The sequence below is a fragment of the Symsagittifera roscoffensis genome, chromosome 4 (genome assembly GCF_963678635.1).
Source record: "Symsagittifera roscoffensis chromosome 4, txSymRosc1.1, whole genome shotgun sequence".
Lineage (NCBI taxonomy): Eukaryota > Metazoa > Xenacoelomorpha > Acoela > Convolutidae > Symsagittifera > Symsagittifera roscoffensis.
The window spans coordinates 13,750,815-13,765,154 of record NC_087065.1 but is presented as its reverse complement, the minus strand read 5'-3'; the positions used below and the strand labels follow the sequence as shown (position 1 = coordinate 13,765,154).

At 35.7% G+C, this 14,340-nt stretch overlaps 1 protein-coding gene across 1 annotated transcript in view; it reads left to right on the top strand.

Annotated features, from left to right (window-relative positions):
- Nucleotides 1-1,906, top strand: part of LOC134845077 (neuromedin-B receptor-like) — a 62,734-nt gene extending 60,828 nt beyond the window's left edge. Inside the window, exon 3 of the mRNA XM_063861923.1 lies at nt 781-1,906. Coding sequence (XP_063717993.1) covers nt 781-1,809 — 1,029 coding nt within the window. The 3' untranslated portion in view covers nt 1,810-1,906. The remainder of the gene's footprint in view (nt 1-780) is intronic.
- Nucleotides 1,907-14,340: the final 12,434 nt, after the last annotated feature.

Here is a 14,340-nt window from a genome sequence, read left to right as displayed (position 1 = left end):
AAGCTATCACAAGACTGCCCGCATGTTTAAACACAATTTTTCACACAGCAAAAGCTTTCTTATCAAATAACAAAAGGTTGCGTGTTTTAATTGAAATACATGTAAAATTCATTTCAATTAATCTCGATAGAAAAGCTTACAGATACAAATATAGTTTACAAGTGCGGTTCTTCCTACTTGAAGGTTTTTTTCATGAGCAACAAGTTGTTTTGTGTCCGGATAAAAAAGAAGATTATAGGGCAAAACTCCCTGATTTATTTTTGTATGGCACATGTATGATATCATGTTCATCAGTTTCTTAGTAATAGAAAAAATGTTAAATGACAACTCCATAGTATTGAAAATGCTTATCATGCCAATTTCATACAATTTTTGTTAATTCTATGGAAATGTTTGGAGTTCCATAGGATGTTTTCAGTTTTCAAGCATTTTTTGTATGATATTGTTCACAACCATCTTTTGTCAACCCGGGTAGTCAGAAACAAAAAAATCAGATGCAATCCAAGTTTCCTCAACGAGAGTGGAGGGGGCACTTTTGCTTCGAAACTGTAGGACTAAAAACTCAAATTTTTCCTCCAATAAACTATTTTGGCATATCAAGCGAATTTCTGTCTATTTTGTGCACAGTAACTTTTTTCAATGACGTTTTTCTATACTGCTATGCATGCGTAGGAACAAATGAAATTTAAAAAAATTCTGCAGTTTGAAGGTTGGGCTAGTTTTGGCTTCTGCATTGTTTTCATCAGCAATTAAAATATTCGCTTCTTTTTTTAATTCCAGGCCTTCTGCAAGACCTGTTCGATCTGGATCTTCGCCCTGCTGGCACGTGACAGGTGGAAGGTGATAGTGTACCCCATGCAGTTCTACCAGCAGTACAGCGCTAAGTCAGCTGTGGTGGGCATCTCCGTCGTCTACTCCCTCTCCGCGTTTCTATCCCTCCTAGAAGCACACCACGCCGTCCTCGAGTTCCGAACCATCAACATCACGGAGCTGAACAACTTCGAGTTCACCTATTCCATATGTCTGCCTGACCGAACTCGTGTGGGCGCCGTTGTCACCATAATCTGGCAGTTTTTCATTCCCTTTATCATCATTTCTTGCTTTTATATCCACATCTCGGTCACTTTATTCCAGCTGAACAAGAAAACTATCATCAAGAATGGACAGACAATTAACATGGGTATTCTGCAGCAGGTTGAGAAGCGAAAGAGGTTAGGGCTAACAGTCCTGATTCTGGTCGTTATTTTCGTAGTCTGTAATCTACCCCTGATGAGCTGTTCCATTTCGTTTGCATTCAACGAGACCGGCATTTTTTCAGTTCCCCTACCACTGCTGTACGTCGCTAACAACTTGAGTTATTACAACTCAACCATAAACCCTATGGTTCTTCTACTTATGAGCAGTTCACTCCGAAAGTGCATCGCCAAACACCGCGACCAGATGTACTTGAAGATCAGGAAGAAACTCGGATTAGGCCCAAAACGATCCACGGGAAGAAATCCGACAAACGCTTCCGTTCGGTCGGGGGGACGGGTGGATGGATTGAGCCGAAGGGTCGCCACATCCCGAGCAATTGGGATGCAAAACGTGAACGAGTTTGGGAATCAACAAGGAGTCGTCTCGTCTCGAACGTGCTCGTCAAAACTGAATACCCGGGGCGGAAAGCGAGAGGTAAATAAAGAGAGAATGAAAATGAGAAACAGTGTCAAATACACTTCGGGATCAAATAAACTCTCGGTTGATGCCGAGGAGGAAATCAATCGTTCATGCGAGAAAAAATTGGCGCCACTTGCCGAAAGCAGTATATGAAACTCGCAAAATTAAATCTAAACTACAAAAAACTTACTGTTGATTCTTGAATCATGATGAAGCTACTATCAGATCGGAATCCCAATATTTATTTAATAAAAACTCAGAATTTATTATCTTTAATAAAAAAATTATTTAAGTATTTTTTGTTTGTCTCAAACAATGTTCGTTTTAGTTTTAATTAAAGTGCCAATGTAACATTATTTAGTTTTCAAATAAATTATTCTCTCATAATTTTTTAAAACTGCTTGTGTTTTTGGCGTCAACGATATTTACGTCAACCCAATTGGCAAAATGAAACCAAAAGGGTGATTACGAATTAGTTAAAGCTAGCTCGTTAGTCAAACAAGTAGATAAGATAATTTCGAATTGTGCTGTGACGTCACTAGTTTTCTTTTTAAATCATCGGTTGAATAGAAAATTGTCGATCATATTTTTTTGCATTAAAAGACAAAGACATCGAAATGCAAACGGAATTTTTCCTCAATGCAAAATGTCACAGAAAAAATGAAGGATGCTAATAAAAAACAATTTGTATTAGAGTAACAAATTGCTGTGTTCGTAGCATCGAATAAATTGGCCCCAGAAAACATGTTTACTGCTACATTTAACCAAATGATTTTAAATGAAACCAGTTTTTTTCTCGAATATTTGAAACAAGTTGTTTGGGCATATTGTAGTTCAGGGAACAGGAGTGGAAATTAAAAGCTTTCATTAGACTAGAAAAGTTTTTCTTGGTATCAGTGAAACGTTTTCAAGTACATTTGTCGAATTTAAAGCCCGACTGAAAAAAGTTAAGAATTTTTCAACCCTGACCATATACGGGATTTCTTTGAGAAAACTCAAAATGCTTGGAAAAATAATTTCGGCCAAATTGCCCTCCAGTTTTTTTGCTATCTGTTCAGAGTAACATTTAACAACCAGAGTTTGTGCTCGTGATTTTACAATAAATTTTAACTAAAATGAAAAACAAATGAAAAAATCACAAGAAACTTTACAAAAGCATGGAACAATTAAAGGAAAGACCATAAGAATTGTTAAGAAAAAATGAAATATAGGGTTCAGTCGCTTGCCTAACCTTGATAAAAAAAGTTGCTCAAAAAAAAATTATGCACTGAATTAGGATGTTTGAGATGTTTTCGGAAATATTGTCATTAAAATTTTTTGTTGTATAATTTGTTGGATCTTGATGACCTCTAATCAGAAGAAGATGCAACAGGAAACAGCTACCTTCAGCCTGAAAAAAATACTGCGCAGAGATCAAATTTTTGCGCTGATCTGTTGGAAGATTTGGTAGAAATTTAAGTAAAATTACAACAATAAGGTAAAAGTCCAAAATAAACAAAGACCTTGTCAGTTTTTGCAAAAATTTTTATGACGGAAAAAATAAAAATCTGGACAGAAATGAATTTTGTCACTGTTTACCTTAAGACGTTTGTGGCTTATATCTCAGTGTTATTTAAAATACGAAGCTCGTAGACTTTGAAATTTATTATCCTTACCAAACGACATGTGAAGACTTTCAGAAATCTTGAAACCGATGTTAAACATGTTAAGAACTGATGATTTAGCTAAAAATTCCGAAAAGCAACAGTGCGCTGAAAAAATCTGCGTTGAAGCAAGGCCAAATGGCAACCACAAAATCTGGGTTATTTTAGTCTTGATTGAAAAAGTAATGACAAAAATGACTTGGTTTTTGTTTAATGGGAACAAGGTAGAGAGCTGATGCAAGTTGGATAACTGTTTGAAAAGTCGGAATCAAGTGTGAAAATGAACAGGCAAAAAATTTTTCGTGAAATAGAAAAACTGAATCAGGAAAATATTGGGTGAATAATTAAAACTAAGCTGACAAATGTAAAGTTTTTGTATGAAAAAAGACTAAATCATTATAAAAAACATATTTTTAGTTCTGAGTGAAAGAAAAGAGAACAAAAAAGTCCAGAACTACGTGACTGGCTTCAATTTACGCAGCTTTTAATATGCTAATTTTATTTTTTGCTCTTTTTTAAAAATTGAAACAACTCAACTCGTGGTTAGTCGCAGTTCATTTGTTTTTCTTTTGCGGCAAAACTACTATTTGTGCTAGTGGAATCATTTGCGTTATGTTTGGATAGTGAATCATATTCCAACATTGCAAAATATTTGAAAACTTTTTTGTTCCAACTTTCGAAAAGAACGGAATATTTATGCTCGGTGTGGTTTTTTTTATTCAGTCAATTTTCACCGATCGAAATAATAATTTAAACTAAATTTTTTATACCCCATTAAAGATTTCAACTTCTTGAGTTCAAATGTAAAAAAATATTTCACCTTTGATGTTTTTTTTGTGATGTTCTGGGGGTTTGAAAATTGCCAAATTTGGCATGTTATGGACTAAATTATGCGCGCTTCGAAGAGTTTTTTCATAACGCTGATAGCGTTACGCGAATTATGTATGCATGGCGAACTATCCCGCACAACAAAATTGTCCAAACTGATTTGAGGCTATTTATTTGGTCGTATAAATTTCGTCTTAAAATTTTACTCATTGATATTGTCCAAAAGGTATAGATTTTTAATATTTTCTTTTCCCAAAAACTAATCAATATAAGATAAAGGACATACGTGAAATAAATTAAAGGAAACATTCGATATAAGTTAAAGCTTTGCCCTGATATACGAGCAGTCTTGGTAAGTCAGGCTTTTTTCCAAAATGTTTCTCGAATAATTTGTCGTCAAACTGGACTTAAATAGCTTAACAATCAGGAATTAAGTAGCGTAAGAAGAAGAGGACACACTAAAGAAAGCTGACTTATCTGAAGTATGCGTTTTTGTAAAGCTCTAAGACTCCTGCTTTTGAGATAAATATTTTTTTCGGGTTACGGATTTAGTTTTCACATTTTTGTTTTAAATATGAGAAGTATTGGTTTACAAGCTGTTCTCAAAAAAATGATTCTCAATATTTTGAGTTTTGTTTTGGGATACAATTGATTTTATATAAGAACGATTTCTTTATTTACTGTCCACTGGAATATCTCTAGATAGACCCTTGATTTTTGTTTCAACGAAAATCAGCAAACCTTAAACGCCGCTCAATGGATGAAAATAAACTTTTTCAACCTAAATTTTCAAAAGTATAACTGATTGTTCGAGGTTGGTGGGCATTATCTCCAGACCAACTTTGCTTGTTAGCTAGAAAAATTAGACAACAATTTTTGTACCACCTGAAAACATTCGATTCTTGCAGCTCAAAATTGAAAAAAAAATTTTAAAAAGAATTGAGGCAATATTTGCATCCTTTCGAACGTATTTCTAGATCTTGTTAACTATTTCTCCTATGGTACTTTGTAACGAAACCCACCCCCGCCCCCTATAAAAAAGAACTGAGCAGTAAAACATTAACGAATTTTGTATCTTGTTAACTATTCCCCGCTTTCCCTCCTATTGCAATAGGTGGGAAATAGTTAACAATATCCGTTTTTCTAGGGAAAAAATACCGGTTTCCACTAAAAACAGCGCATTTGGTGAAAATTTCAGTTTTTTCTTTTGACTTCTAAATACAAATTATCAAATTGGTAACCAAAATTAGCATACAATTGTTTTTTAAAAGAAAATGAGCAGTTTTCTGTTATTATCAGTGTAATTTTGTTAGGGAATTTTTTTTCCTCCAATTCAACTAAAAAAAAATCAACATTTTTTAACTAGGAGACCTACGCAAATCAAATTTTGGCATTTGGTGATAAATTTTGGCATTTGATTTTCCGATGTTTTATCGAGTTATTTTCTTCAAATTAATGAAACCGTTTTCATTTAAAATCATTGTTTTCTTCAAATTTGGATATTTTGGCAATTTTTTTTTGAAAATTCACACATATTGACTAATCACAACATCAAAATCTTCACCTTGAGCTGTTTTGTTCCGACTTTTGAAAAAAGTGACATAAAATTTGTGCTCGCGGTGATTGTTTTTGTTCAGACAATTTCGAAACTTCACTAGATAATTTTGACAAAATGCTTTTTAGCCGAAAAGTATTGTTATCCTGAGCTCAAATTGAAAAAAAATATTTCACCTACAATCATTTTTTAAACTTATGGAGGTTAAAAATTTGGCCAATATAGTATAATTAACGCGCGCTTTGAACTAAATAACTAATTATAAAATAAAAAAAATAAATATATATTTTTGCTTACAAACAAACGCAACTGATCTTCAAAATGGACCGGAAGACTTTGTTGGCGATTGTCGTTGAGTGCCACGTTGGCTTGACTGAAAAATTGCACTACTGTGTGACGCACAGTTTCAACAACATCAAGGCATATATATGTTGCACGCATACAAATGCGACAACGAAAAGCGACGAGAAAGTGAAAACATTTCAAAAACACAGAAGTGAATTGATTGACTTTAACTCATGATCACAAGAACTTTGAAATTATTTTTCACAATTGTTATTATCTCTTGAAACAAAACAAGGAAACTGATTAAATAGAAAAACTTGAGATAAAACAGATTCCACACATTTTGAGTTTAGATGGAACTCAACTTTTATACGAGCCTTTCATCTGGTAGATAGATTCCCTGCCCTACATCAAAAGAATTTTCCAGGGGTAATTTTATAATCGCAAAACATTGAAAAAAAATATGTGTTTTTTTGGTTGGTTACTGTTTTACTCGGTCTACTTACAACTTAACGTCCTCATCACGTCAATAGTTCGGGTTACTGACGTAACGTTTCACGTCCTCATTACATGAAAAAAAAATTCTCTCTCTAGTATCAGGGAGACATATACAAATATCTAGAGCTCTGATGTTTTATTGGTTTCTAAAACTTGAAATTGAAATCTTAAAGTTACTTGGTTTCTCTTCTCGTCCTAGTTTGAGATTAAGGTAGAGACAGAACATAGTGACATCAGAACCAATCATCACCCCAACAACATTCAACAGCTCAACACCAGCATCAATAACTCCGAACAACATTTATATGTTGCACGCATATATATGCGACGATAAAAAGTACAATCGACCTAGCTTTCAACGACAGAATGCCTACAAAAAGTACAGCCGGACAGTGCAAGTTTTTAGTCAAACGACTAGAACGACTACTCAGCCGAATTTCTAAAGCCATCGCAGAAGAAGAAACCGACTTTGAACTAGCAGAATTCAAAACTTAAACTTCTTCACTCTCAAAGCAGCTTGAGGAACGACGACTTACCTCATCGACCATCCGACAGAAGACTCACAGCCAGTCGGTTGGTCGATGAGGTAATATTTGCATCCTTTCGAACGTATTTCTGGATCTTGTTAACTATTTCTCCTATGGTACTTTGTAACGAAAACCATCCCCCCCTATAAGAAAGAACTGAGCAGTGAAACATTTACGAATTTTGTATCTTGTTAACTATTCCCCTCTTTCCCCCCTATTGCAATAGGGGGGAAATAGTTAACAATATCCGTTTTTCTAGGGAAAAAAATTACCGGTTTCCACTAGAAACAGCGCATTTGGTGAAAATTTTAGTTTTTTCTTTGACTTCTAAATACAGATTATCAAATTGGTAACCAAAATTAGCATACAATTGTTTTTTAAAAGAAAATGAGCAGTTTTCTGTTATTATCAGGAATTTTTTTTTCCTCCAATTCAACCCAAAAAAAATCAATATTTTCCAACTAGGAGACCTACGCAAATCAAATTGTGCGCTGTGATGAATTTTGGCATTTGATTTTCCGATGTTTTATGGAGTTGTTTTCTTCAAATTAATTTGAAGAAAAGACTTCAACAAAAAATTTAATTGACTCTAGTCGAAATAGACTAACAAATAAATTGTGTCCACTCTTGAGACACAAAAACTTTTCAAAATCATGTTTGTTCATATACAAATTTTCAGATTGGAAACTTGAAAATTGGCTGCATGAGCCTGCTTTCAGGCATCCGAACTCAAAAAACTAATAAAAAACTTATCTGGCAATGGCAATATTTCAGTTTTTTCTCATTTTTTCATAGATGATGATCAAAACCTAGAGACCAAAGAAGTACTCTTTAAATGCATGAATGATCCCCCGTCAGTTCAAATTTTGTCGAGAAACTTAACAAATTAAGTTCTGTAACCAATTTTTAAGAGTATTAGCTGAAATTATGTCTTGCTAAAAAGTAGCATTCTGCGCCGCGTTTATTTTTTGATAGTTTCATATCTACAATTATTTTCGCGATTATTGTTCCGACTTTCGATACGAAATTAACGGAATATTTGTGCTCGGGGTGGGTTTTTTTTTCTTCAGACAAATTTCGACTTTTTAACTAGCCATTTTTGACAGCAATTTTTTTATCATTCGAAAAGTATTGTTGTCCTGAGCTCAAATTTGAAAAGATATTTCACCTGTGATTGGTTTTCGTAAAGTTACGGGGGTTTAAAGATTGCCATTTTGGCCAATTTGGGACAATTAACGCGCGATATATTTCGCGCTATTAACGCATAAACGGAGAGTTAATCCACCATAAAAATCGTTCCAAATTGGTCAAAAGAAGCTTATTTGCCATAATTGGTTTGTTACAAGGAGCAAAATCTATCCTTTTGTACTTTATTTGGCGTGTGGGGGGATGATTTTCATAAAAAATTTCAAATTTTAGAAATATATTTTTTTTCATTTTGTTTTATTTCATTGATTTTTTAAATGTTATTACTGCACTATAAACCTTAAAAGGCAGTCGGAACATTCAAGGCTTCGCCCTGATAGGAGCAGTCTTGTTTTGTTTGTAGTTAATCCGGAAATTGAGGTTACGGGAATTTATTCAGTTAATTTACTGCAATCAGTGCGAATTTTCGATCATAATGAGAAAATGTTGAATAAATGTTGTCATTATAAGCCCTTGTTGTTGCAAATTTAGACCATGAAGATCTTGAGCAAAGCCTGTCAGATAAAATTGACGAACTTGCCTCATACTTTCAGAGAAGTTATATAAAGGGCGAAACAATAGGGCGAAACAGCAGGCAACCGTTATTCCCTATGAGTCTCTGGAACCATTCCCAAGAAGCAGCGGAAGGCTTGATACGAACGACAAACGCCGTTGAAGGTTGGCATCTTGGAGTGACAGCATTATTTCAAGGGAGCCACCCAAGCCTCTACACTTTCTTGAATAAGATTCAAATGGACTCAGCAAACCAGAAGTTCAACATTTTGAAGGCTATGGGGGGAACACAGAATCAAGGGCGGAAGAAATATCGGGACATTCATGAAAAAATACAAAACATTTCTAGTAATTTCAACAAAGACCATGTTGTTGACTATTTATATGCACTAGCTCATTTAACTCTTTCGTAATTTTTAAATTGTCGGCATAATTTCCACTTAATTGTCGGCATTTTGTTGCATTTTTAATTGATTTTTAAAAAATCATCACTTTTTTAACTTATAGCCATCGTACAGGGTCCGAATTTTGAGAGATGATAAAGGCCAATACTGCAATAATTTTGCTCTTTCCCTCACCCCGCCCCCTATTCTGGGTTACCCAGTATAGGGGGGTTTAAGGGGCGAGGCAGTACCTGCGGTTTTCCATTTCATTGATTTCATACTAAAATTTTTTGACTTCTTCAAGTTTTGAACTCTTGACTTCTTGATTAAGAGTGTTGTGCACTATTAACTATGCTATTGAAGCTTACAAAATCAGCAATCAATCTTTTGAAATATTTAACTCGACATGAAAATTGCATTGAAATTTAGCCGCGTTCATTTTGTTCATGCATGCTTTGAACTCATTTTGATTCAGCGCATGTTTAAATGATTCCGCATTTTGTTTCAAGCTTAATTGTTCACAAACAAGTCTTTCATCTTTATGCCGACATTATGTTCTACGAGGATATCAAAGAATCTGGGGCAAGTTTCATTTTTTATTATATGGGACAAGATGGCATAGGACAAGTTGTCATCTGGGGCAAGTTGGAATCGGACAAGTTGGGCTGGGACAAGTTGACTTGGGGCAAAATGACATGTAACCCTTATTTTAAATGCGCAATTAATCCTACCCCCTCCCCTATCCGATTACGTGTTCAGCTATTACTATTCATTTCAAACCCCTTCCCCACTTCGCGTCAATGGATTATAACCGAGTTAAAAAGAATTTACTGCTTGACAAAAATTAAATCATAATCCATTTTTGTTCAATTATTTTGCTTTTATGTAAAACTGACGATGGAAACATAATATAATGGAGTATTATCCTTGAAAAGTTAGTGCGAGTTTGCGTAGAATTTTAAGGCTCTTACTCGACCAAAAAACTATACGTTCTTTCAATGTTCTGAGTGTTTTTAAACAAAACAGAATACAAGGGCAATTTCAATAGCTTGATATTTGAGACTCATTTTTGGACTATTTAAAAAACTTAATGATAAGAATTGCTTAAAAAAACGCTTATGATACATTTTTTATACATGGAAATTGTATGATAAACACTTTTTCCATACTATTGGTTTATGGAATTGTATGATAAACATTTTTGAACGTATGGAATTGTAGGGTAGCAGTTTCGGTGTATGGAGCTCAACCCGACTTGTGATTCATTTTTTGTTTCCCATTTTATTTTCAGCTATCAATTCAGTATTTTTGATGCCGGTTGCTGACGCTTGCAGTAAAAAAGATCTTCCTCGAGTAGTTCATCTGAACTACTCGGCAAATCGTTCACTTTTAGCATGCAGTACTCAAGGTGAGGGTTATCTTCAAAACTGATTCTAAGCGAATCATTTGTTTTGAATTTTGTAAACTTTCTTGTGTTCGTTTGTTTGCTTGAGGACGTTCCCAGCAACTGCAGAATTTTTTTTGGATTGAAAAAACATCTCAGTAATTTGAGCGGCCATTTGACGCCGTTATTTCACAAAAAAAAACAAATCAAAAGCAGCCTTTTTTCGATTTCACGGGTAATCTGCTCTTTATTTGACAATTGAGGTCGTTTCTTGTCAGTATATTTTCCAATTTGGATATTCTGGCTTTTTTTTTTCGAAAATTCACACATGTTGACTAATCACAACATCAAAATCTTCACCTTAAGCTGTTTTGTTCCGACTTTTGAAAAAAGTGACCTAAAATTTGTGCTCGCGGTGATTGTTTTTCTTCAGACAAATTTCGAAACTTCACTAGCGAGTTTTGACAAAATGTTTTTTAGCCGAAAAGTATTGTTGTCCTGAGCTCAAAATTAAAAAAATGTTTCACCTACGATCACTTTGTAAATTTATGGAGGTTAAAAATTCAACCAATATAGGCGCGCTATTAATTAAATAACTAAATATAAAATTAAATAAATAAATATTTATTTTTGCTTACAAACAAACGCAACTTATCTTCAAAATGGACCGGAAGACTTTGTTGGCGATTGTCGTTGAGTGCCACGTTGGCTTGACTGAAAAATTGCACTACTGTGTGACGCACAGTTTCAACAACATCAAGGCATATATATGTTGCACGCATATAAATGCGACGACGAAAAATGACGACAAAGTGAAAACATATCAAAAAGACAGAAGTGAATTGATTGACTTAAACTCATGATCACGAAAACTTTGAAATTTTTTTTCACAATTGTTATTAGCTCTTAAAAGAAAACAAGGGAACTAATTAAATAGAAAAACTTGAGATAAAACAGGTTCCACACATTTTGAGTTTACATGGCACTCAACTTTTATACGAGCCTTTCATCTGGTAGATAGATTCCCCGCTCTACATCAAAATAATTTGCCCCGTAGTCTTTTGCAATCGCAAAACATTGAAAAAAATTGTGTGTTTTTTTGGTTGGTTACTGTTTTCCCCGGTCTACTTAGAACTTAACGTCCTCATCACGTCAATAGTTCGGGTTACTGACGTAAAGTTTCACGTCCTCATTACGTGAAAAATTGTTTTTTCTCTCTCGAGTATCAGGGAGACATATACAAATATCTAGAGCTCTGATATTTTATTTGTTTCTAATACTTGAAATTAAAGTCTTAAAGTTACTTTGTTTCTCTTGTCGTCCTAGTTTGTGATTCAGGTAGAAACAGAACATAGTCACATCAGAACCAATCAACACCACAAAAACATTCAACAGCTCAACAACAGCGTCAACAACTCCGAACAACATATATATGTTGCACGCATATATATGCGACGACGAAAAGTACAATCGACATAGCTTTCAACGACAGAATGCCTACGAAAAGTAGAAAAGTACACCCGGACAGTGCAAATTTTTAGTCAAACGACTAGAACGACTCCTCAGCCGAATTTCTAAAGCCATCGCAGAAGAAGAAACCGACTTTTGACTAGCAGAATTAAAAACTGAAACTTCTTCACTCTCAAAACAGCTTGACGAATCGACGACTTACCTCATCGACCATCCGACATAAGACTCACAGCCAGATGATTTCATGTCAACATTCGCTGGAATTGAAGACAAACTAGACGACCTTGTCAGTGAGTACAGCAGACTACTCAGACGACTTATCAATCCAAGAGACGCAACATCTGCAGCAACCAACAGCGCCCAATCCAACAACCAAAGCGCACCCAGTCTTCAAACTGCTTCAAGCAACCAAAGCGCTCGTATCGAATTCAGCGCTAACTCATCAGCAGTCACCACGACTCAACAGCAACAACCTTCGTTTTCAGTAGCAAACATGTCTACATCAGTCAAAAACAACCAAAATTTGCCAGACAATCAACAGCAACAAGCAACAGTTATTCCGCAATCGAATAGTTTTACCGCATTACTGTTTCCTCCGACCAAGTTCATGCCTCAGACTCACAACAACACAGCAGTTTACACTGCGCCATTTTCATCTTCAACGATTACACAGACATCACGACTACCGAAGATCAAACTTGACAAGTACGACGGTGATCCAATGAAATGGAACATGTGGTACGGCTGATTCCAAGCTACTGTTCACAGTCAACCCATCTCCGACGCACAAAAATTAACACACTTGCAAATACTGACAACAGGAAGCGCTCATCAAGCTATCGCCGGATACTCATGCAACAGCGCTATGTATGCAACAGCTCTTCAAGAACTCGAACTACAATTTGGAAAACCAGACAGAATTGTCAACAAGCTACAACAACTCCAAATGCTTCAAGACAACACAAGCAACCGTTTATGGATTTTTCATTTTCATTTGCAATCTTGAGGAAACTTTTCAGACACTTGGATTCACCAACGACCTGAACTTCACCATTTACGTGCAATTTGCAGCCAACAAATTTCACCACTCTGAGCGACTACAATGGACCCAACATATCATCAACAACAGTATTCAGCAGCCCAGCCTCATCAATTTTAGTCATTGGCTCAGACAATTCGCCTTAGCTTGTGGCTATCTACCCCAGGAAAACTTCACTTGCTCATTTAGCCAACCTTCTTCATCAAGTCAACAAAGAAACAGTGAACATCAAAGTAACAATCATCGCGGCAACCAGCCCCAAACACGCAACTACAGATTTTCGGAGAACACAAAAAGACCGGAAAAAATACGAACTCCTTGCGCTTTTTGTGACATGGATCATCACCCCTCTCAATGTCTTAAGTACAAAGATTTAACAATTGACGATAAGCGAAAGCTTATACATGCAAAAAAATCTTTGTCTAAATGGTCTTGGACAACACATGCTAAAGGATTGCATTTCGAAGCGAACATGCGTCAATTGCAGCAAACAACATCATAGCTGCATTCATCAACAAAAAAACCCAAACAGCGCTCGAAATAATTCCTAAAAACAGCAACTAGCTTCAGACAGACCTCACAATTCAGTCAATCAACAGCAAAAACGCTTCGCAAACTCATTACTGCTCTATGTACCTGTTACAATTCGCAACAAACATAAATATTAACACATATGCCTTTCCTGACAATGGAAGCAATGACAGTTATTTGCTACAATCGACTTCCGACTCTCTTCAGTTAGACGAGAGCCTCGAAACAGAAGAATTCTTCATCGATGGATTTCACGATTCGAAACAATTCAAAGCACGATCTGTTGAATTGACCATTCACCCGTTTGAAAACCTCAGCGAGCAGTTTCTAGTGATTGTGCTTACGCGCTTGACAAGGTGAACCTAGAAGATGTTCAGCCCAACAAACTCAACAGCATCTGCGATTATCTGCGATTATCACATTACGATTATCTAAAGGACATCAATTTTCGAGTTTCGACAACAACCAAGTTTCAATTCTCATTGGAACCGACAATATTGATCTTGCTTCATCTCAAGCATTAATAAAAGGACCAGAAAAAGCACCACGTGCAATTTCTACACCTCTTGAATGAACAATTGGTGGTCCAACAGCCTATATACTCGGGAATTCAGTTTTCCGAGCCTACTATTCTCACCACAACCACATCAACGAAAACGCTCACCTTTCCGAACTACTAGCATCAACCTGGAGAATGGAAACTTACGGAACCTCTCCGGAGGTAACCCTCTCCAAAGACGAGAAACACGCCCTTGATACCCTTCGGCAGACTATCACCTATACGTATGGAATGTATCAAGACGGACTTCTCTGAAAACCGAACGCCTGCTTTCCCAACAACTA